This window comes from Cannabis sativa, chromosome 6 (genome assembly GCF_029168945.1).
Source record: "Cannabis sativa cultivar Pink pepper isolate KNU-18-1 chromosome 6, ASM2916894v1, whole genome shotgun sequence".
NCBI classification, from domain to species: Eukaryota; Viridiplantae; Streptophyta; class Magnoliopsida; order Rosales; family Cannabaceae; genus Cannabis; species Cannabis sativa.
This window is the reverse complement of record NC_083606.1, coordinates 31431896-31458491: the sequence shown is the minus strand read 5'-3', so window position 1 is coordinate 31458491 and position 26596 is coordinate 31431896. Positions and strand designations below refer to the sequence as shown.

At 33.7% G+C, this 26596-nt stretch overlaps 1 protein-coding gene across 1 annotated transcript; it reads left to right on the top strand.

Annotated features, from left to right (window-relative positions):
* Nucleotides 1–7281: 7281 nt before the first annotated feature.
* LOC133038832 (uncharacterized) lies at nt 7282–8995 on the top strand. The gene is made up of 4 exons (XM_061117212.1): nt 7282–7983; nt 8078–8269; nt 8357–8682; nt 8762–8995. Exons 1-4 carry the CDS (start codon nt 7480–7482, stop codon nt 8898–8900), a joined length of 1161 nt encoding a protein of 386 aa, XP_060973195.1. The 5' UTR covers nt 7282–7479; the 3' UTR covers nt 8901–8995.
* Nucleotides 8996–26596: the final 17601 nt, after the last annotated feature.

Sequence of the window (26596 nt, the reverse complement as noted above, 5' to 3'; positions counted from 1 at the left end):
ACCCTTCTATGAATCGACGATCATATCCAGCCAGACCCATGAAGCTTCTAACTTCTGTCACTGTTTTCGGTCTTGGCCAATCCCTGACGGATTCTATCTTTCCTGGATCCACTTTGATCCCATCTTTGCTAACTATGTGTCCAAGAAAAGACACCTGAGACAGCCAAAATTTGCACTTCTTGAATTTGGCAAATAACTTATGTTCCCGAAGTCGCCGCAGAACCATTCGGAGATGTTGCTCATGCTCCTCTTCTGACTGAGAGTACACAAGGATGTCGTCAATAAATACAATAACACAAATATCGAGGAAATCCTTGAATACCCTATTCATCAAATCCATAAAAGCTGCAGGAGCATTGGTCAGTCCAAAAGACATAACCAGAAATTCATAATGTCCATACCTAGTGCGGAAAGCTGTCTTTGGGATATCCTCCTCTCGAATTCTCAACTGATGATAGCCTGATCGGAGATCAATCTTTCAAAAGACAGTCTTCCCCTGAAGTTGATCAAAAAGATCATCGATCTTAGGTAAAGGATATTTATTCTTGATTGTTAGCTTATTCTATTCCTGGTAGTCAATGCACATCCGCAAAGATCCATCCTTCTTCTTAACAAACAATATTGGAGCTCCCCAGGGTGACACACTGGGTCGGGTAAATCCTATGTCAAGCAACCCCTAGAGTTAAATTTTCAATTCTTTAAGTTCAGCTGGAGCCATTCTCTAGGGAGCCTTAGAAATTGGTTCTGCTCCAGGTGCCAAGTCAATAACAAAATCAAATTCTCTCCGAGGTGGTAAACCTGGAAGTTTGTCGGGAAAAACATCTAGATATTCCTGAACCACCTTGATGTCTTCTGGCCGAACAGGGTCAGGCCGAGTGGTATCTAATACCACAGCCAGGAACCCTAGACATCCCTCTTGTAAAAATTGCCTAGCTGTTAGCACCGAGATTACTGGGATCCGAGATCCCTGAACCAAACCGAAAAAAACAAATGGTTCTTCACCTTCAGGTTGGAAGATTACCATCTTCCTCTTACAATCAATACTGGCTGAGTACTTGGACAAGAAATCCATTCCCAGTATAATATAAAAATCCACTAAATTCATCTCTATCAAATCAGCACTCAACTCTCTATCCTCTATTCTGATCGGCATAGACCTAATCCACCTTTTGGAGATAACTAACTCTCCGCGAAGCAGTAGGGTTCCAAACCCTGTTTCATAACTATCATTCAGTCTATCCAATTTACTAAAAATTCTGGCCGCACATAAGAATGAGTGGCCTCAGAGTCAAACAACACAGAGAAATAAGAGTTTTGGACCGAGAGTTGACATGTTACCACAGAGGGGCTGGCTTTTGCATCAGCTGGAGTTATCGCGAACACCCTGGCTGGAGTGGGTTTTGCTGCAGTCTTTGGTGTCTCGGTCCTGAGCTGGGGACAATCCCTCTTGTAATGCCCTGACATGCCACACTGGAAGCACCCCTGCCCTTTACACTTCCCCAGATGGTGCTTCTTACAACTGGGGCACTCTGGGTAAGTGTATCGGGTTTCGGTGCCACTCTGACGATTATCTCTACCCTGGTTCCCCCAGAACCTCTTGTTCTGACCCGAGCCACTGGTTGCAGTGGATGCCTTTCTTTTCTTATCTATGGCCGAACCACTACCTCCCTTGCTAAAACCTGTTGCAGGAGGGGTAGGAGCCCCGCCAACAATTGGAGTCCCACCAGACTCTACCATACATCCCAATGCGCCCTCAGCTCGTAGTGCCTTATCCACCATTTCAGCATAGGTGGTTCTGTCGTCAATAGTAATCATGAAGTCATGTCTGATCTTTGCATTTAACCCATCCAGATATTTCTCCTTCTTACTGAAGTCGGTTGGCACAATTCCCAAGGCCAACCTAGCCAAACGATCAAATTGAGTTGTGTATTCAGTAACACTCATATTTTCCTTCTGAGTCAATTGGGTGAATTCTTTTCTCTTAGCACTTCTAACTGCTTCATTGTAATACTTTGCGTTGAAAAGTTCCTGGAACTTTTCCCAGGTCATTGTCGTAACATCATTAATGATGGAGACCATGTCCCACCAAACCAGAGCGTCTTCTTGAAATTGAAAGGTGGCACAGACACCCCTATCGTTACCGCTGACGCCCATAAAGTTCAGGATTCTAGTAATCACTGTTAGCCATTGCTCGGCTTTCATGACATCCGGGCCTCCCAGAAAAACTGGAGGTGCTTGTGTTGGAAATATTTTACCAGGATCTAGATTTACTACCATGTATGTTTCATTACCATCCTAATATGAATTCTAAAACAATGAAATAAACACATAACGGTTTAAGGAAACTTTACATTGGTTCCAGCGGAATATAATGACTCCTTCCATTCAGATCTCTAGTCCTTGATTCCTTTCTATAGTAGAGCATCACAAAGATCTGAACCTGGATCTCTTTCTCTCCTTCTTTTGATGTTGATTCTCCTTCTTGTTGATTGGAATCTCCTACAGTCTTACACACTATGATTGAGATACCACTTGATGTGTGTGGGCACTACTCTATCACTCAAGGATTTCAAAATTGAAGAAGAAAAGAAGAGAGAAGGTGGCGGCTAGAAGATTTTCTCTGAAGGAATGAGATGCATCATCTTTTCCTGAAGCCATCACTACCTATTTATAGGTAACCACCTAGGTTTAGGTTAGATTTATTTGGCATTAAAATAATGAAAAAATAAATGATAAAAGCTTAGTGTGACCGGCCATAGGATGTTGGATTGGGCCCACTTTGCAATTTTGCCATTTTATCATTTTTCAATTCCAATTTCTCAAAAACGTCAATTTTCCAATTTAACCACTTAAATGCCAATTCTAATTATTTAATAACTAAAAATTAATTATTAAATAATATTGTCATTTAATATATTTATTAATTAGACATATAAAGTATCTTAATTAATAAATAAACCTAGAATCTCTTTTCTTTACAATTTCGCCCTTGCTTAGTAAAAATTCACAAAGTAGACATAGTCTAACTTTAGAATTATAATTGATTGATTAAAATCAATTAAGCGAGTCTTACAAGCAGTAGGGTCTCAACTAGTATGGGGACCATGGGCCTATATAAACCGAGCTTCCAATAAGTCGAACCGAATTTACCAAGTAAATTCCCTAACTTATTAATTCCTTATTGAATCCACACTTAGAACTTAGAATTGCACTCTCAGTCATATAGAACGCTCTATATGTTCCACGATATAGATACGTCACTAGTTATCCATTATTATAATCCTAATGTGATCAATGACCCTCTAATAGATGATCTACAATGAATAGGCACTAAATTACCGTTACACCTTCAATGTATTTTATCCTTAAAACACTTAGCTCTGTATAAATTCTATTTCAGCGAAGTGAAATGAGATCTCCACCATTTATCTCTGTTTAGCCAAGCTCAAAGGATATCATCGTTTCACTTCTAAATTCCTATAGAAGTTATAGACTCCATATTTATGTTAGCACTTCCACTCAATTATACTATCATGTTCCCAAAATGTACGTATCACCCCTGACCCAAAAGTAGGCTTAACTAACAAATCAAAGAACATGTATATGTTCGGTTTTGTTCCCTAAATAAAACCCATTTCAATATAATAAGATTTACTTATTAATAAAGATCAGAAATAACATTTTATGTTGCATGGTTCACATGATTTATTTCATGATTATATATATAATGTATGAATTCTATTTAAGTCCAGAACATATGAATTTGTTAAATATTATAGTGTTGTCAGCATAGTGGAATATAATCTTAATTATATGTTCAAAAAATTATTCCCTGATTTGTCAGAACACTGGATTTAGACTGACATGGTATAATCAGCGTCAGGTATTCTTGCACATTTGAAAAGTGTTATGTCCTTTCCTGGACATTGGAAAAATTTACCAGTATCGGATGTATGGAGTATACATCGGAAGGGACCGATATTGAACTTTGATTAGATATCTTAGAATTTACCGTAATATCTATTCAATTCAATATCACCTGTTGATCCTAGATCAAATGATCTTAATCCTGATATGATTAGGTTCAATCTCAAGAGTGTTATTCGTGTTCTTTGATTTGTTAGTTAAGCCTACTTTTGGGTCAGGGTGATACGTACATTTTGGGAACACAGTAGTGCAATTCAGTGGGAGCGCTAACATAAATATGGAATCTATAGCTTCTATCTGGCGAATAGAAAGTAAAGGATGATTTCCTTCGAGCTTAACCAAACAAAAATAAATGGTGGAGTACTCATTTCACTTAGCTGAAATATCATTTATACAGGGCTAAGTGTTTTAAGGATAAAATACATTGTAGGGTGTTACGGTAATTTAATCCCTTTACAGTGTAAATCATCTATATAGAGGATCATTGATCAAATTAGGATTATAACAATGGATAACTAATGGCGTATCTATATCGTGGAACATATAGAGCGTTCTATATGACTGAGAGTGCAATTCCAAGTTCTAAGAGTGGATTCAATAAGGAATTAATAAGTTCAGGAATTTACTTGGTAAATTCGGTTCGACTTATTGGAAGCTTGGTTATATACACCCATGGTTCCCATACTAGTTGAGACCATACTGCTTGTATGACTCAATTAATTGATTTTAATTAATCAATTATAATTTTAAAAGTTAGACTATGTCTACTTTATAAATTTTCACTAAGCAAGGGCGAAATTGTAAAGAAAAAAGATTCTAGGTTTATTAATTAATTAATACTTTATATGTCTAAATTAATAAATATATTAAATGGCAATATTATTTAATAATTATTTTAAGTTATTAAATAAGGAAAATTTCATTATTTGCCCTTAATAATATAACCTATATCAAAATTTATACCCTTTTATAATTTGTACAAATTTATTCCTCTAATTTTAAAAGATTCCTAAAATACCCCTAAATTAAACTTTCCCTCTCTCAGACGTTCCCTCTCTCTTTCTGACGTTCCCTCTCTCTCTCTCTCTTCACGAACCAGTCCTCCTCTCTCTCTCTCAGACGTTCCCTCTCTCTCTCTCTCTGTCCTCCTCACCCCTCACGAACCCACGAACCCACGAAACGGCCTCACCCCACGAACCGGCCTCACCCCAGGAACCCACGAACCCAGGTACCCACGAACCCACGAACCCACGAAACCCACGAGGACGACGAAGAGGACGAAGACCCACGGCGGCCCACGGCGATCCACGACCACGACCACGAACCACTGAACCACTGATCCAATCCAATCCAACAGTAAGTTTTTTTCTGTTTAAATTTTAGAAATTTCAATGCGAATTTGTGTATGTTCTTCAGATAACATTGTTTTAGATTGTATATGCGAATCTAGATGTCAATAATTGCATGTTGTATATGTTGGATATGTTTCAATGGTGTTTGTGTGTTTTTACAGCATTATCGATGAAATGTCGATAGGATATCGATATGTATAGGTTTCTGTTTATGTGTTTGAACATTGTTGTCGATAGGTTGTCGACATCATGTCGACAATTTGTCGATGGTTTTACCTTTGTTTGATGTTATGTAGTTTTGCCATGTAATGTCGACAATTTGTCGACTATATGTCGATAGGTTGTCGATAATAAGTTGTAGTTGATTCTTTTGGTAGTTTACTGTTAGAATGTCGACAATTTGTCGACAGTGTGTCGATAGGTTGTCGATAATAAGTTGTAGTTGATTCTTGTGGTAGTTTACTGTTAGAATGTCGATAATTTGTCGACTAATAGGTTGTCGATAGGGAAGTTAGAGTTGATTCGTATGGTAGTTAATTGGTATAATGTCGACGATTTGTCGACTGTATGTCGATAAGTTGTCGATGTTGGTCGTGTGTCACTGCTCTTATGATAATTGTCGATAGCATGTCGATTGTATGTCGATGATTTGTCGACCAGTTATGAATGTTTGATAATGTCGACAGAATATCGACATGATGTCGATGTTATGTCGACATTTCTTAACTTTTTTGACATTTAAATTTTTTTGGTCTTTGATTTTTTAGATGGCTCCCAGACTCATTATTCCAGCACCCGAGCATTTTACTGGCCGCGTCACATATAGAGGCACTGGAATTTTTGCAAAAATCAAAGCTCAGTTTGAGGAGTTCAACCTTAATAACACGGCGAAGGAAAGCCGTTTCGGGAGCTTGTGGAATGCCGTACCCTTGACATTCTCCTCGGTGTTATTTCACCAGCTGATGCTCCACAAAATGAAAGTGGATGCTCAGGAGGAGTTGAGGATGCGGTTTTACGTTGGTCGGAAGGAGGTCAGATTTGGGGTGCTGGAGTTTGCACTCATTACAGGCCTGGACTTCTCCTCGGAGCCAACAGAAGAGGAGAAGGCTGCGCAGGTCGCGCGCTCGGGGTCAGACCGATTGATCAACAAATATTTCAACCGGTCTGATAGTGTGAAGACAGAAGCACTCCAAGATAGGTTCACAAACTGTCAGAACCCGGAAGACTTGTACAAGCTCGGCTTGTGCTTGTTTGTGGAGTCAATGCTTCTGGGCCGCGAGGCAAACGCGCTGATTACGCCTCACATACTTAGATATGTGGAAGACCTCGAATTCTTCTTCCGGATTCCTTGGGGGAAGCACTCATTCGCCAGACTCATGCACTCGCTTCAAAAAGACATGTTGAAACAGAAGGCCAACTACGAGAAGAAGCTGAGTTCGGATGTTCAGCACGAGTGCAAATACGCAGCATATGGCTTCGCACCTGCAGTACAATATTGGGCGTATGAGGCCATTTTGGAGGTTGGGAAGAGGTATGGCACGAACCACGGGATTCGGTTCCCCAGGATGCTTAGCTGGACGAGCAAAGGCGATATTGGGAAGAAAGACGTCAGCGCATTATTTTCTAGACGGGTATGATTTTCACTTATGTTCAGAATAATTATTTAACATAAATGCTTGTAATAAATGCTAAATGGTTTTATTTTGATATTTTTTGAACCACAAACAGAATCTTGAAGTGGAGAAGGGGCTACTTCCACGGACAGAGGAGGAGGAATTTGTGAGGATCATATCTTACGATGGTGTGGAGAACCTGGTTGATGATGGTGTGGATGACACAGAGGCTGAGGCAGGTAGTCAGGTACCAGAGACTCAGGTCCCAGACACTCAGGTACCAATTTTTGGAACTTTTTTTTTATGTCTTTATTTTTTATTGTTTTTGTTTTGTGATATTTGTTACATTGTGGAATTATCGTATGCTTACCGTATTTTTTTGATATATATTTTTTCAGGCCACTGGTTCAGAATCTCAGCCCAGTGCACCATCTTCATCAGGCGTTCGGGGTGCCGAGTTCACTGATTTAGTGGCGAGGTTGGATAGGATCGAGGCTGACACTCAGGGTCTGTATGCTGCTCATGTCGAGCTGAAGAAGGCATACGAGACCAGCCATGTAGAGCTGAAGGGTGGTCAGAACGTAATTATGGAGCAGCTCAGAGACATATTGGCCATGTTGAATCGTCTGACAACGACAGCTTCAGCACCGGAGGCCCCAGCAGATCCATCTACCCCACCACCAGCTGCTTCACCCCCAGTAGAAGAGGAGGAGGTCTTCCCCGACGACTACGATCCTTATGAGGGAGCTCCAGCGACTCCGATCGAGGCACAACCTGTTATCCATGTACATGACATCGAGTCGCAGGGTCAGATTCTGTCGATAGAGGCACAACCTGCAGTGGTTAAGAGTCAGAAGAGGAAGAGAAAGCCTCCTGTATGGTTCGGTGACTATACGGGGATGAAGAGGAGACATAGGCCATCTTTGACTTTTGATCCCCTGGAGCCACCGGATGAGAAATTGTTAACCACTTTCCGAAAGTGGTGTGTTGGACTCATTCCGAACCACCAACTTCGGGATTTGAGAAGTGGTGATTACGGTCCAGGATTCTTTTGGATAATGCTCACACCAAAGGAATGGCTTACAGATGACGTAAGTAAAGTATTTTATAATATTACTTCACTTTACAACTTTATGTGCAATTAATATATTTTTTTGTCTAACTGACATTTCCCTTTATATGCAGCATATAGATGCAGCAATGCATATGCTGAGGAGGCGACGCACCGACTATCCACTGACATTTCCTCAGAAGGGTGTCATTCTCTCCACATTCGTGACCAGCATGATCAGCAGTGCATGGACGAGCCACAAGGGTTCGAGGAGAAACTTTGTGTGGGAGGATTATATCCTGGACTACTGCAGAGGGGTTCATAAGGTATTGTTTTAGTAAGATTTTAAATGTTAATTGTTTGGGAGGATTATTATGGTTTGTTAATTATTTCGTTGTTCTCTGTAATTACAGTCCCAAGTCTTTGAGAGATGGAGGGGTAACGAGTTTATTTACTTCGTTCTGAACCTTCCCGAGGCAAGGCACTGGGTCACACTTGAAGTCGACATAGAGCTGTGGAAAATTAATGTCTACGACTGTGATTCCAGCGTCTGTCATTGGACCGCCATGGAACCCATCCTGAAGACTTGGGGAGAACTGCTGCCCTCGCTAATCCTTGCAACCGGGGAATTTCCACATAACAACCAGATTATGGCGTTAACTAACAGGGACATCACGTTGCTTCCAAAAATGCACTCGACTCGAGCCACTCACGACTTAGTTCCGAAGTCAACAACCAGGTACATAGCGATAAAAAAGTACTATAGTATTAAAATATGTTTTACGTCAGACTGACTTTACATTTTATTTTGCATTTAGTGGTGATTGTGGCGTCTATTGCATTGAGTATGTGGAGCATCTCATGATGCAGCGTGGATTGACCGATGTGACGCCAGACCGGATAGCTATGTTTCGTCAACGGTGGTGTGTTGATTTATTTTACCAAAATGTCGGCTGATTATATGTGTAATTATTGGGACATTGTATATTTTTTGTAATTAACATTACAGTTATGTATATATAGACTTTCTCTTCGTTCAAATTTTGATAATTATTCGTGGTTTCAAATATAAAATAGCGATATTATTCAACAAAAATAACTATTAAACCTAAAAATAAGTAAAATATTTGAAAAATATTCAACCTCAACAAAAATAACTATGACAAAATATGCATCATTACAATATATCAAATTTCCCAATAGAAAAAATGTTATTACAACGAATAAGTACAGGACGCCTCAAATGCGGGCTTTGCATGTTGCTCTGTTGTGGCCTGAACTGCCACAGCGGCTGCAATTTCGTGGTACAGAACCTTTTTTATCACCAGACGGGAAACGGTTCTCCCGTCTTCCAGCGTTGCTTTTTCTTGGACGACCTACAGGCTTCTTTTCCACAGGTACCCCAACTTTCATATTCTTTTCCACAGGTACCCCAACTTCTCAAACCCTATACTCTCCACATATGCAGCAATGGCCGGATTCATCTTTCTAAGCTTCTCGAACTCTCTATGGCATTCAGTCTTCGACCATGCGTAAGCAACATTATATATTTGGTTGTGAAAAGCATCAGTCTTGAATTTGGCATTCACGTTCATAACAATGTGGTGATAGCATGCACAGTGGAGTGCTTCGGGAAAAACGAGTTCAACAGCATGATCAATGCTTTGATGCCTATCTCACACGAACACTAAGTTCTCAACCACGCCAATTGCTACCCTCAACTTTTGTAAGAAATACGTCCAGGAGTCGTTATTCTCACTGTCAACAATACCATAAGCAACCGGCAACAATTGGTTGTTCGCATCGTATGCCACAGCAACTAACATTATACCGCCGTACTTCGTCTTCAAGAAGGTGCCATCGATACTCAAAACAGGATGACAAAAAGAAAAGCCCCTTCTACTTGCACCGAGTGATATAAAACAGTACTTGAACCGCTCATCCTCTAAGTACAAGTCAGTAATGGTACCTGGATTCTTCTGTTCCAGCATGTACAAGTACCCAGGAAGCTTCATGTATGAAAACTCAGGCGTACCCCTAGCATACGTAAGTCCCATCTCCCTGCACCTCCACGCCTTCACATAACTCATACTGATACCATAGTTGTCAAACATGTCCCTCTGTATGTCTTTAGCCTTGTACTTAGTTCCATCTTGGGTGTACTTCCCCTTAATAAGGTGGCCAACTACCCATGGTGCTGCTTGACGGTGATCTGAACGTCTCGCATTCAAGTTACATGTGTGTTCATTGTGAAATACAGTGACCTCAAAGTTGTCAGAATGCATGACGAGCATGTTCTTCAGTTCTGCCTTGTCGACTACTGCTAGTTCCAGGTGTAGTGCGATTTTCACTACGAGGTTGTCGTTCTCGCTGTGTACCTTGGTTACTCGGTACACACTCTAACCTCAACGATGGTCCCGCTACGGCTTCATCGACTGCCAAATCATGTTCATCGTCCATATTCAAATCTACAATAGGATCGTTATTGTAGAAGGGTGTATCGAACTCTTCAAACTGATGAAATCTTGTCGCTTCTTGTTCTTGCCCTACATTGGTCGGAACCTCTAAATTGGTCGGAACCTCTAAATTGGTCGGAACCTCCTCATTCACACCAATCCATACATCTGTTTCGGGAACGCAAGACCCTACCACACTTCGAGGGAGAGGATTAGTAGGCGGCGTAGGCTCCGAATTCCCAACTTTTCTCACCTTTGTCACGAATAATGGCATAAACTCTGTATTTGACATTGTTGCCCTCATCTCTAAAAACGTTCTCAGTTGGCGTTCTCTCTTAATAACCTCTGGCGCAACCATTTTTCCCTTCATGTACAAGGAACAAATCTCCAACTTTAAATCATACGCTACCGGATCAACTTCCAACTCTTCATATAAAATTTGTCGCAGTTCTTGTAGGGTTGTCTCAGTTGTAACTGTCAACGTCAAGCTGCTATTTTCTTTGTAGATCCAATTATAATTCTCACATAACCAAACACCATCGTACGATACAACAAGGAACACTTTCTCTCCTACAATTGCAAACCAAAAAAACAAGGTCAGTAAAGGAAAAAACACCCAAAAAAAATAAAAATCGACATCCCATCGATATCAATCGACATAATGTCGATAATCACAACATCAAAAATGAGGGCACTAATTGTCGACATTGTGTCGACATAATATCGACATAACAACCACACCAAGCATGCTCGCCATCGATATAACATCGACATACCATCGACATTCAATCGACAAACACACAGTGCATGCGTTTCGTGTTTTACGGTTACACATTTAATGTTAATAAATTTTACCTACGTTCCCAACAACCCTTCCCAACTGACACGTTGCATGTCAGACACGTGTCCTATCGACAAGCTATCGACTTGATGTCGACATGGTATCGACAAATAAGTTAGCAGTGTCACTAAATTGGCATGTTGTCGACATCATGTCGACATAGTATCGACATTCAGTCGACAAATACACCATTTCATGCGTTTTACCTGTACAATTACACATTTAATGACCATTAAATTTTCCTACATTCCCAACATGTTTACTGCTCTATAAAAGCAAATCCCTTTGTTATTCATAAGTGCTCTTGTCTTCTACTTCTCTCTTACTCTTAAAAATTTCTCTTATTCTTAAGTTCTAAATATGGCCCCGAGAAAGAACAAAGGCAAATTCCCCATCTTAACTCCTGAAGAGCTGAAGCCGGAGCCTGATGTTGGCATAATTACTTCTGAAATGCAGAAAGTTTTTGACGCCCAAAGAGCTTTCGAAAGAGAACGATGTGGGAACGAGTTCAGGTTCAGGCAACTTGAAGCACATTTTTGCAAAACTGGTGTATGGTCGGCTCCACCACCAGGGTTCCCCGAAGGATGCCGTCGTTGCAAACTAGGCATCTTTAACGGTAAACCGGTGAAGCCTGGAACATTATGCAAGTATTGCAAGGCTCACCCACAAGCCAAAGAATTTAAAAAAAAATAATTTGTTATGTTATGGCTTGTGGTGAGTTTTATTTAATGTTTGTTTTTTTTATGAACTTTATTTTCTGTTTTTTTTAATGTTTTTTTATGTTATGTTTTTTCTTATTTTAATGAACTTTCCCTTTTATTTTATGTTATTTTGATGTTATGTTATGTTATTTACGGCTTTTTTTCATTTGCATCGATATTTTGTTGACATGGTGTCGACAAAATATCGATAACTTCTAAAAAGAGATAAACGCTTGTTGTCGACATGCTGTCGACAACTATCGACAAAATGTCGACAAATTGTAAAAAATATGTTTGTTGCTTAATGTCGACATAACGTCGACATTATGTCGACATAACGTCGATAATGGTCGTCACTGACCTTTCCTTTTGTAATCATCGACAAACCATCGACATATTATCGATATATCATCGATAACACTGGAAAACCCAGAATTCGACTGAAAACCAGATCTGCCAGATCTCAACAATTTCAGACCAAAAAACAGCAGTTCCAACAAATAACACACATATAACAATTTTAAACTACATAAAGTCAAACAAAATGCTTAAAACACAACTTACCCATTATAATGGTGTAAGATTCTTGAGTGATATTGGGTTGTGCTTCGGTTTTCCACCAACACCCACCGAGAAAACAACCATTCAAGAGGGAAGAAAGAGAGGGACGAGAGAGTGGGACGGACAGAGGGAATTTTTTTGATAAATTTTTCAGTTTTTTCTAGAGAGAGAGAGTGGTGCACGAGAGAGAGGGAAGAGAGAGAGAAAGATCAATTTCAGATTTTACCTATTTTATTATTTTTTTTTTTTGAAAAAAAAGGGTAAAATGGGAAGTTCATGTAATTAATGGACTAAATTTGTACAAATTAAGGGAGGGTATAAATTTTGATATGGCTTGTATTATTAAGGCCAAAAAGTGAAATTTCCCTAAAATAATTAGAATTGACATTTAAATGGTTAAATTGGAAAATTGGTATTTTTGAGAAAATAGGAATGAGAAATAACAAAATGGGAAAGTTGCAAAGTGAGGCCCAATTTCCTTAAATGGGCCGCCCACTATGCATAGGCCTTTACCATTTTATTTTCCCATTATTTTAATGCCACGCAATTCTAACCTAATCCTAGAGGGCATTCTATAAATAGAATGTAATGGCTTCAGGAAACAACACACAATTGCATCTCATTCTTTTCAGAGTGAAATCTTGAGCCACCACTTTCCTCTCTCTTTTCTTCTCTTCAATATTTCGAAATCCTTGTGTGAATGAGTAGTGCCCACACACATCAAGTGGTAGTGGTACCTCAATCATAGTATGTAAGACTATGGAAAATCAGCATCAAAGAAGGAGAGAAAGAGATCCAAATTCAGATCTTGATTATGCTCTGCTACATAAAGGAATCAAGGGCTAGAGATCTGAATGGAAGGAGTTATTATATTCCGCTGCACCCAATGTAAGTTTTCTTAAACTCTTATGTGTTTATTTTCATTGTTTTAGAATTCATATTAGGATGTTAATAAAACATACTTGGTAGTAAATCTTGATCCTGGTAAAATATTTCCAACAACTGGCACCAGAGCCATGGTAATGATTTACTTTCATGTAATATGAATTAAAACGATGTTTTTATATGTTTTGTGTTGATTTGGATGGTTTCATGTTGGTTTATATGTTTATGTGATGAAAGTTTGTGTTGTACGAATTTTTTCCATGAAAAATATTTTTTCAAGTTTGGAAATATTTGATTTGGATTCCTTGTGAAAAGTTGAGCAATTTTTGTTTTTACGGAACTCGATTCCAATAAAAATTGAAAGCGTTATGATTTTTGGAAAATCGGGGTTCAATGGTATCCCCACAAATTGCGATTTTTTGGATTTTTTCCCCAAAAATCTAATTTTTATGGGATTGTTTCCCAAAATCTAATTTTTCTACTTTGAAATATTTCTAATTTTAAATATTTCCAATTTGAAATATTTCCTTTTTTCAAATATTTTTTATTTGGAATATTTCCAATTTTAAATATTTCCTATTATGGTGAGATTTAAAAATTTGTTAACTTCTTTAATATTTATATATTATTTAATTATAAGATTAGATATTTTGATATTTAACATATTTTAAATTAAAAGATAACTTTATCTTTTTATTTGAAATATTATATTAAAATTATCTTATATGACAAATTAAATAATTAATAAATTTGAAATTAACATAGATATTTTTATAGATATACTTATCATAATATTTTCAAATTCAAAATTTGTTATTTTGTTAAATATTTAATTATTTATAAATTATAAGTTTAAAAATATTATTTTTCTATATATATATATATATATATATTATTTTTTCCTTATTGGAAATTTATAAATCATATCTTAAATATTTAAATAACTTAGATATTTTTGTAGAAATTTGAATATTGCTTAATTTGAGATATTTTGACATATAATTATGGTAATTATTATTTATTTATTATTTTATTCCTAAAATAATAATTATCTAACCAAATCTATTTTAAAATTGGTTTATTTTATTAAATTATAAGATTTGAAAGTGATATTGAAGATTCTTTCTTTCAAATCATTGATTTTATTTGATATTTAATTTAATTTGATTCAAATAAACCTAGATATTTTAAAAATTAGTTTCCTTTATTTTTGAGATTTTAAGGTTTGTTTTAACAACCCTAAATTTTCAAAATCTAGTTGGTTAGTATAAGAATAATAATTTAACTATATTAATATCTTATTTCACATCTGTTACATAAACAATGTTTGTTTATTTATTTATATTGTTTATTCAAAAAAAAAAAATTAAACAAACCTATTATTTATTTGATCTAAATTGCTATGATTAACTTGTTGACAGATCCAATGATCTAATTTTTATCATAGTCCAATTGTCAATAAATCTTATAAATAATTTGTAACAGGTAAATTTTGTACTTCTTTCATGTGTGTAAACCTAGTAACATGATAGGGCCCATCCAAATCATTTGACCTATGTGGGCCTATATGTTTGCTATTGGGCTTAGATGCATATAGGAAGCCCATTTAAGTTTTACTAAGTAAATGGACTAGGTTGCTAAAATAAAATTTGACATAAGTAATTTTATTTAGGACCAATTAGATTCGGACTTATTCAATGAATAACAATTGTTTATTTTAAGGTTAAATTCCTCTCTTTTGGGCCTTGTGTGAGAGTTGGGGACCAATAGAAGTGGGTACGACATACTGAACCCACCTCCCCCTCACATGAACTACCCAAATTGTGAAGGCCCATTTGCCTTACTTAAATAATTGTATTAGGTTAATTATATTAGTCTAACCTAATTAAAATTGAATTAGCAACATAATTAACTTTTAAAATATATGAAATTTATTTTTCATTTTAATATTTTAAAGTTAATTTTAGAAAAACACTTAGTTAATGATATATATTCTAGATAGTTATTTCTAGTTCTAGTTATTATTTCTAATATTAAATAGGAAAATATCATTGATTGTGAAATTAATTGTTTCATAATTAATTTTGGTACAATCTAAGTTTAGAATAATTTCCTAGTATTAAACTAGAATTAATAATTAAGTTTATACTTAATTATTTATTTCTTGAATTTAATACATTTAATTAAATTAAAAATTTTAATATCTAAGTTAATTTTCATCATGATACTTAAATATTGTTATTTTCATGTTATTTAATTAAAGTTGAAAATTATCTTAAGTTTGGAATATTATTTCAGAATAACTTAAATCTGAAAAAATTTCAAAATATATTTTATTTTATTTTATTAATCTTTTTCTCACAACTTCGAAATTGCATTTCTTTAATGCAGAAATTTCGAATTTTATTTGAAAAATATATTAAAGTTGAAAATTATTTATTTTAATTTTGGACCAACTTAAAACAATGATTTTTTCATTTAATGATTAATTAAAATAAATGAACTAAAATATATTATAATTAGAAATTTAATTAATTAGTCAATGAAAGTCTAGATAGTTATTATCTATTTTGCTTGAAGTATTTTTCTAGTGTATTTAATTAAATAGAAAATTAATATTTAAGTTGATTCTTAATCATGATACTTAAATATTTGAAACTTTTCTTAAATATTTAATTCAATGGGAAAATTATATTTTTGTTGTAAATTAATTTTATTAATTAATTTTGGGCCAACATAAAATTAAGATAAGTTTTTTCAGGATTTATTTTTATTTTATTTTAAAGCATTTTCGAAAGTAGTATTCTTATACACTTTATTTTTTGAAATGCAATATATATTTATAGAAAATTAAATTTGAGTTGTAAATTAATTTAAATTAATTTTGAAACAACTTAAATTGAATAATTTTCTAAATATTTATTGGAAATTATTACTAAGATGGAAATAATTCACGTTATTTTCATATCCTTCTAAGTATAATTTATAAATATTAAATTAAAATTTATATTTAGAATTTTTCATTCTAAATTGGAAATTTTAATTAAATAAATATATATATTTAAAATAAATAAATTAAAATAAGTTTCAGAAGAAAATACAACTTTCATTAAATAATAAGCTTTATTATTAGGATATTCGATCTCCATTGTTGGTTTTACATAGCTTTTGTTTTAGTGAGTAATCCTCCCTAATGGAAGAACGTTCATTAGCAAGTTAGCACCGTTTAATCTCGAAAGATAAGTATATTTGTAAGTGTTTTATATGGTATTGATCACCCTAATAGTGGCGACTGTATTTGACCTACAAAATATGAAACAATGGTGGAAGCTCATAAGATAGAATAGCCTTGACTCTCGCCTAAACGGGACAACGCTGGATTCCAATCTTGATCGAATAAAAGGTCGCTAGAATGTTTATCATTTTAGATGAGCTGACAACTCTATTCAATGGATGGTATCACTCACTCTCGCCTAAACGGGACACTGATATCAGTTTGTTGAAGACCTTGAAAACTATTTAGGATTGTATGTTTTAGTATTCTCACTTGTCATTCCTACTTGCTATATGTTTAATAATTTTTGAATTGTGTATGAATTTATATTGAACCATGTTATTTTCTGTTATTAAATTGTAGTTTAATTTTGAATCTTCATTGTTGGTCTAACTTGGTTTGTTTTTCTAATGAGATAAACCCCTAATGGATTTTCACCATTAGACAAACATAATAGTGTTAGATCTCGAAAGATAAATATTGTATATGCAACATCTAGTTGTTCATCAATTGATGACACTTTAGACTAGTATTTTACAATATGAAACAAGAAGATCGTATAAATAAGATTACTTTTACCCTCGCTAATCGGAGCATCGTTGGATTCTTATTTAAAACGAAATTATCCTAATTCCTCTTAGCTTATTCATTTCGAATTAGCTCAATGACATATCATTGGATGAATGGTCTACAAATCATATAAAGTCATTCTATATTTTCTCTTAAGAAATTAAATGACGAATAAGATTATATTCCCAAAATTCTATCCCGAATTGATATAAATCCTCAATCTTAGAAATCTCCTACTTGTATGGGCAAATCAACTTAGAGTTAAATTAGTAGTGGTGGTCCAAGAAAGAATTACTCATCATACAGTTACACTTTCTCAAGTGTTTCATCACCATTTTCTATAAATGGATTCAAATTGTATGAGTTGAGTATTCTGTGACCAGGATCCACTTACACTATTCAAAGAACTCTTTAATGTAACTAAACTTAAGTCATCAAAAGATACAACCACATATTTTATAAATCTATGGCATTTATATCTTATTCATAGTGGTTTTGACAAGTTCATTCTCTGCAAAGAGTTAATATGTCTATATCCACTGAAAGTATAATCATCTCATTCGCAGATGGATGTACATTCAGGTGTGGATATGAGTTTTCGTTGTATTCTTAAAACGATCACTCTAGATTTTACCTTATGCAAAAGAAATTTGAAATATTTGAAAATTTTCATGAATTTCTAGCAATGGTGGAAAACCATTAAGGTAAGTGGTTAAAGATCTTGCGAACTGATAGGGGTGGAGAAATAGTTAGTAGATATGCAGTTCAAAGATCATTAATTTGATTTTTGAATAATATCCAAACTTACCTCCCCAGAAAATTCGTTTTGCATATTATTGATGATTAGTTACTAGTCGTTGCCTAAGTCCTTCTATGGTAATACAATTTTAGAATGATGCAATGGTTGTATACTTAATGTAAATCATTACTAGATTAATGGATGACCTAATCAAAATCTTAAGAAAAGCTAGAACTGCTAACCTTGGTTTGCATGTTTGTTAGCTATTCTAAGTGACTAGGGGTGGACCATTCCATAGTCATTAGATAAGAAAGTTTTTGTTTAAATACTACTTTTCTAAGAAAATGACTAACTCTGAAAATAAAGTAGCAAATAAAGGAGATAATTTTTTTCTTGATTCCAAAAGAGTTCTATCATCTTACTTGACATATGATGATCCCACTGCCTCTGTTGTCTTGACACAACCGAAGAGATCAATACCATTTAGTTTTCTTAGACATAATTCATGGCACCTTGTCGTAGTGGGAGGGTTTCTAGGAATCCACCTTATTGTGACTCGGAAGACACTAGTGATTAAAATCCATTGTGAGTTTAAACAAGTAATGGATTGTCAAGATAAGAAACTAAGAAGAAAAGCCAAGAGAAGTATACTTTGATCCATTCACATGGAGTATCCTAAAATTTTCTATTACAAGGACATAAAAGGAAATTTTCGTTAATAGGTCTATTCAATGGACTTAACAAAACTTCCTGTTCCTAGTATTATAGGTTTGAGTTTATCTAAACCTATGACTTGTGGTATACCTAGTAATTACTTACTCTAATGCAAGCAACTTACTTTAGTAAGATGCTGAAGCATTTTCTTTCTAATGGCAATTTATAGATGCTTCACAACTTCTAGACGTAGATTTTATTTATCTAAGAAAAAGTCTCAACTATTCCAGAAAAGATAAAGCCATGAAAGAATTTCTTAAATCAACAGTGAGAGGTCTCAGATATGCTTTTGTATGCCTTAGACCAGACACCTGCTGTTGAGTGGGAGTAATGAGTAGGTATCAGATTAATCCAGGAGAGGAACATTGGAAGACAATCAAGTAGATCTTAAGATTAAGAAGAGGAACTATATGTTAGTCAATAAGGGTGTGTTTAAAACTCTTAGACTACACCACATCATATTTCAAGACTTTCCTTGGTACTAGAAAGTCTGCTGATAAAATGGTGATTACTCTGGGGTGGAATAGTGATTTTGGAGAAGTGTAAAAACCTATCTGAAGTCTCTTAGTCTACCAGAAAGAGACTGAATGTTAAAGTTGCAGAAAAGGTACTTATTCAGTCTAAGGAAAGTTCTATACATTTGTGGCACCGTTCCAACTTGCCTTAACTACTAGTGTTACTTCCTGAATAACCAAGAAGTAGTTGCCAAAAGTATAGAATCCAGTATCCCAAGAGAGTAGACATATAGAGAGGAATTTTACATTCTCAAGGATTTTGTGATTAAGGAAGAGTAATGGTGGAGAAGAGGTTGTGTTTAATTCAACCTGTCAGATCCTATTACGAAGAGTTTACTACTATTACACTTGATTTGTATATCAAGATGTTAATGATTATTTGAAATGCACATTTTGTTTTATATTAGTGCAAGTGGGAGTTTGTTGGGTTTTGTGCCCTAAATAAAACTCATTTCAATATAATCAGATTTACTTATTAATAAAGATCAGAAATAACATTTTATGTTGCATGGTTCACATGATTTATTTCATGATTATATATATAATGTATGAATTCTATTTAAGTCCAGAACATATGAGTTTGTTAAAGATTATAGTGTTGTCAGCACAGTGGAATATAATGTTAATTATATGTTCGAAAGTTTATTCCCTGATTTGTCAGAACACTAGATTTAGACTGACATGGTATAATCAGCGATAAGTATTCTTACACCTTGGTAAAGTGTTATGTCCTTTCCAGGACATTGGTAAAGTTTACCAGTATCGGATGTATGGAGTACACATCGGAAGGGACCGATATTGAACTTTGATAAGATATATTAGAATTTACCGTAATATCTATTCAATTCAATATCACCTGTTGATCCTAGATCAAATGATCTTAATCCTGATATGATTAGCTTCAATCTCAAGAGTGTTATTCATGTTCTTTGATTTGTTAGTTAAGCCTACTTTTGGGTCAGGGTGATACGTACATTTTGGGAACACAGTAGTGCAATTCAGTGGGAGTGCTAACATAAATATGGAATCTATAGCTTCTATCTGGCGAATAGAAAGTAAAGGATGATTTCCTTCGAGCTTAACGAAACGAAAAGAATGGTGGAGTACTCATTTCACTTAGCTGAAATATCATTTATACAAGGTTAAGTGTTTTAAGGATAAAATACATTGTAGGGTGTTACGGTAATTTAATCCCTTTACAGTGTAAATCATCTATATAGAGGATCATTGATCAAATTAGGATTATAACAATGGATAACTAATGACGTATCTATATCGTGGAACATATAGAGCGTTCTATATGACTAAGAGTGCAATTCCAAGTTCTAAGAGTGGATTCAATAAGGAATTAATAAGTTAGGGAATTTACTTGGTGAATTCGGTTCGACTTATTGGAAGCTTGGTTATATAGACCCATGGTCCCCATACTAGTTGACACCATACTGCTTGTAAGACTCAGTTAATTAATTTTAATTAATCAATTATAATTCTAAAAGTTAGACTATGTCTAGTTTATGAATTTTCACGAAGCAAGGGCGAAATTGTAAAGAAAAGAGATTCTAGGTTTATTAATTATTTAAGATACTTTATATGTCTAAATTAATAAATATATAAAATGTCAATATTATTTAATAATTATTTTAAGTTATTAAATAATTAGAATTGGCATTTAAATGGTTAAATTGGAAAATCGGCATTTTTGAGAAAATAGGAATGAGAAATAGCAAAATGAGAAAGTTGCAAAGTGAGGCCCAATTTCCTTATATGGGCCGCCCACTATGCATAGGCTTTTACCATTTTATTTTTCCATTATTTTAATGCCACACAATTCTAACCTAAACCTAGAGGGCATTATATAAATAGAAAGTAATGGCTTTAGGAAACAACACACAATTGCATCTCATTCTTTTCATAGTGAATTCCTGAGCCACCACTTTCCTCTCTCTTTTCTTCTCTTCAATATTTCGAAATCCTTGAGTGAATGAGTAGTGCCCACACACATCAAGTGGTACCTCAATCATAGTATGTAAGACTATGGAAAATCAGCATCAAAGAAGGAGAGAAAGAGATCCAGATTCAGATCTTGATTATGCTCTGCTACATAAAGGAACCAAGGGCTAGAGATCTGAATGGAAAGAGTCATTATATTCCGCTGCACCCAATGTAAGGTTTTCTTAAACTCTTATGTGTTTATTTTCATTGTTTTAGAATTCATATTAGGATGTTAATAAAACATACTTGGTAGTAAATCTAGATCCTAGTAAAATATTTCTAACAGTATAATACTCGTGAGATCGAACCTAAACATATCAGGATTAAGATCATTTGATCTAGGATCAACACTTGATATTGATTTGAATAGATATTACGGTAAATTTTAATATATCTCATCAAAGTTCAATATCGATCCCTTCCGATGTATACTCCATACATCCGATACTGGTAAACTTTGCCAATGCCCTGGAAAGGACATAACACTTATCCAAGGTGTAAGAATACCTATCGCTGATTATCATGTCAGTCTAAATCTAGTGTTCTGACAAATCAGGGAATAAACTTTCGAACATATAATTAAGATTATATTCCACTATGCTGACAACACTATAGTCATTAACAAATTCATATGTTCTGGACTTAAATAGAATTCATACATTATATATATAATCATGAAATAAATCATGTGAACCATGGAACATTAAATGTTATTTCTGATCTTTATTAATAAGTAAATCTGATTATATTGAAATGAGTTTTATTTAGGGCATAAAACCCAACAAACTCCCACTTGCACTAATATAAAACAAAATGTGCATTTCAAATAATCATTAACATCTTGATATACAAATCAAGTGTAATAGTAGTAAACTCCTCGTAATAGGATCTGACAGGTTGAATTAAACGCAACCTCTTCTCCACCATTACTCTTCCTTAATCACAAAATCATTGATAATGTGAAATTCCTCTTTATATGTCTACTCTCTTGGGATAGTGGATTCTATAGTTTTGGCAACTACTTCTTGGTTATTCAGGAAGTAACACTAGTAGTTAAGGCAAGTTGGAACGGTGCCACAAATGTATAGAACTTTCCTTAGACTGAATAAGTACCTTTCCTGCAACTTTAACATTCAATCTCTTTCTGGTAGACTAAGAGACTTCAGATACGTATTTACACTTCTCCAAAATCACTACTCCACCCCCAGAGTAATCACCATTTTATCAGCAAACTTTCTAGCACCAAGGAAAGTCTTGAAATATGATGTGGTGTAGTCTAAGAGTTTTAAACACACCCTTATTGACTAACATATAGTTCTTCTTCTTAATCTTAAGATCTACTTGATTGTCTTCCAATGTTCCTCTCCTGGATTATTCTGATACCTACTCATTACTCCCACTCAACAGCAGGTGTCTGGTCTAAGGCATACTAAAGCATATCTAAGACCTCTCACTGTTGATTTAAGAAATTCTTTCATGGATTTATCTTTTCTGGAATAGTTGAGACTTTTCCTTAGATAAATAAAATCTATGCCTAGAAGTCGAGAAGCTTCTATAGATTGCCATTAGAAAGAAAATGCTTCAGCATCTTACTAAAGTAAGTTGCTTGCATTAGAGTAAGTAATTACCATGCATACCACAAGCCATAGGTTTAGATAAACTCAAACCTATAATTCTAGGAACAGGAAGTTTTGTTAAGTCCATTGAATAGACTTATAAACTAAAATCTCCTTTCACGTACTTGTAATCAAAAATTTTAGGTTACTCCATATGAAAGGATTAGACCATAGTTCTCTTGGCTTTTCTTCTTAGTTTCTTATCTTGACAATCAATTACTTGTTTAAACTCACAATGGATTTTAATCGATAGTGTCTTCCAAGTCATACGAAGTGAAGTTCCTTGAAACTCTCCCACTACGACAAGGTACCGTGAATTATGTCTAAGAAAACTAAATGCTATTGACCTCTTCGGTTGTGTCAAGACAACAGAGGCAGTGAGATTATTATATGTCAAATAAGATGATAGAACACTTTTGGAATCAAGAAAAAAATTATCTTCTTTATTTGCTACTTTATTTTCAGACTTAGTCATTTTCTTAGAAAAGTAGTATTTGTTTAAACAAACACTTTCTTATCTATTGACTATGGGATGTTCCACCCCTAATCACTTAGAATAGCAAACAAACATGCAAACCATGGTTAACAGTTCTAGCTTTTCTTAAGATTTTGATTAGGTCATCCATGAATCTAGTAATGATTTACATTAAGTATACAACCATTGCATCATTCTGAAATTGTATTACCATAGAAGGACTTAGGCAACGACTAGTAACTAATCATCAATAATATGCAAAACGAATTTTCTGGGGAGGTAAGTTTGGATATTATTCAAAAATCAAATTAATGATCTTTGAACTGCATATCTACTAACTATTTCTCCACCCCTATCAGTTCGCAAGATCTTTAACCACTTACCTTATTGGTTTTCCACCATTGCTAGAAATTCATGAAATTTTTCAAACATTTCAAATTTCTTTGCATAAGGTAAAATCTAGAGTGATCGTTTTAAGAATACAACGAAAAGCTCATATCCACCCCTGAATGTACATCCATCTGCGAATGAGATGAACTTATTTTCAGTAGATATAGGCATATTAACTCTTTGCAGAGATTGATCTTGTCAAAACCACTATGAACAAGATACAAATGCCATAGATTTAAAAAAAAATGTTGTTGTAGTCTTTTAATGACTTAGGTTTAGTTACATTAAAGAGTTCTTAGAATAGTGCAACTGGATCCTGGTCACAGAATACTAAACTCATATTCCATACAGTTTGAATCCATTGATAGAAAATAGTTATTAAACACTTGTGAAAGTGAAACTGTATTGTATTAAAAAAAATTATTTGGAATCTAAAATTTAAAGTCAAAGACTTAAATTTATACCAAATATACATGAGTAATTCTTTCTTGGACCACCACTACTAATTTAACTCTAAGTCTTATTTGCCTATACAGGTAGGAGATTTCTAAGATTGAGGATTTATATCAATTCGGGATAGAATTTCGGGAATATAATCATAAGCGTCATTTAATTTCTTAAGAGAAAATATAGAATGACATGAAAAGATTTATAGACCATTCATCCAATGATATGTTATTGAGCTAATACGAAATGAATAAGCTAAGAGGAATTAGGATAATTTCGTTTTTAAATAAGAATGCAACGATACCTCGATTAGCGAGAGTCAAAGTAATCTTATTTATACAATCTTCTTGTTTCATATTGTAAATACTAGTCTAAGGTGTCATCAATTGATGAACAGCTAGATGTTGTATTTACAATATTTATCTTTCGAGATCTAACACTATTATGTTTGTCTAATGTTGACAATCCATTAGGGATTTGTCCCATTAGAACAACAAACTAAGTTAGACCAACAATGAAGATTCGAAATTAAACTACAATTTAATAACAGAAAATAAGATGGTTCAATATAAATTCATACACAATTCAGAAATTATTAAACATATAGCAAGTAGGAATGGACCCTGAAAATACTAAAACATACAATCCTAAATAATTTCCAAGGTTTTCAACAAACTGATATCAGTGTCCCGTTTAGGCGAGAGTCAAAGCTACCATCCATTTAATAGAGTTGTCAGCTCATCTAAAATAATATATATTCTAGCAACCTTTTATTCGATTGAGATTGGAATCCAGCGTTGTCCCGTTTAGGCGAGAGTCAAGGCTATTCTATCTTATGAGCTTCCACCATTGTTTCATATTTTGTAAGTGAAATACAGTCGCTACCATTAGGGTGATCAACACTATATAAAACACTTACAAATATACTTATCTTTCGAGATTAAACGGTGCTAACTTGCTAATGAACGTTCTTCCATTAGGGAGGATTATTCACTAAAACAAAAGCTATGTAAAACCAACAATGGAGATCGAATGTCATAATAATAAAGCTCATTATTTAAAGTGTATTTTCTTCTAATATTTATTTTAATCAATTTATTTTAAATATATATTTATTTTAATTTAAATTTCCAATTTAGAATGAAAAATTCTAAATATAAATTTTAATTTAATATTTATAAATTATACTTAGATGGATATGAAAATAACATGAATTATTTCCATCTTAGTAATAATTTCCAATAAATATTTAGAAAATTATTCAATTTAAGTTGTTTCAAAATTAATTTAAATTAATTTACAACTCAAATTTAATTTTCTATAAATATATATTGCATTTCAAAAAATTGAAGTATATAAAAATACTATTTTCGAGAAAATGCTTGTTAAAATAAAATAAAAATCAATCCTGGAAATATTTTTAATTTTATGTTGGCCCAAAATTAATTAATAAAAATTAATTTACAACAAAAAATATAATTTTCCTATTTAATTAAATATTAAAGAAAAATTTCAAATATTTAAGTATCATGATGAAAATCAACTTAAATATTAATTTTCTATTTAATTAAATACACTAGAAAAATACTTCAAGCAAAACTGATAATATCTATCTAGACTTTCATTAACTAATTAATTCATTTTCTAATTATAATATATTTTACTTCATTTATTTTAATTAATCATTAAATGAAAAAATTATTGATTTAAGTTGGTCCAAAATTAAAATAAATAATTGTCAACTTTAATCTATTTTTCAAATAGAATTCGAAATTTCTGCATTTAAGAAATTCAGTTTCGAAATTGTGGGTAAAAGATTAATAAAATAAAATAAAATATATTTCGAAAATTATTCAAATATAAGTTATTCTGAAATAAGATTTCAAACTTAAAATAATTTTCAATTTTAATAAAATAACATGGAAATAATAATATTTAAGTATCATGATGAAAATCAACTTAGATATTTAAATTTTCAATCTAATTAAATGTATTAAATTCAAGAAATAAATAATTAAGTATAGAGAAGACATAATTATTAATTCTAGTTTAATACTAGGAAAAATATACTTAACTTAGATTGTACCAAAATTAATTATTAAACAATTAATTTCACAATCTATGATATTTTCCTAATTAAATATTAGAAATATAATTAGTACTAAAAATAACTATCTAGAATATATATCATTAACTAAGTATTTTTCTAAAATTAACTTTAAAAGATTAAATGAAAATAAATTTCATATATTTTAAAAGTTAATTATGTTGCTAATTCAATTTTAATTAGGTTAGACTAATATAATTAACCTAATACAATTATTTAAATAAGGCGAATGGGCCTTCACAATTGGGGTAGTTCATGTGAGGGGGAGCTGGGTTCAGTATGTCGTACCCACTTCTATTGGCCCCCAACTCTCACACGAGGCCCAAAAAGAGGAATTTAACCTTTAAATAAACAATTGTTATTCATTGAA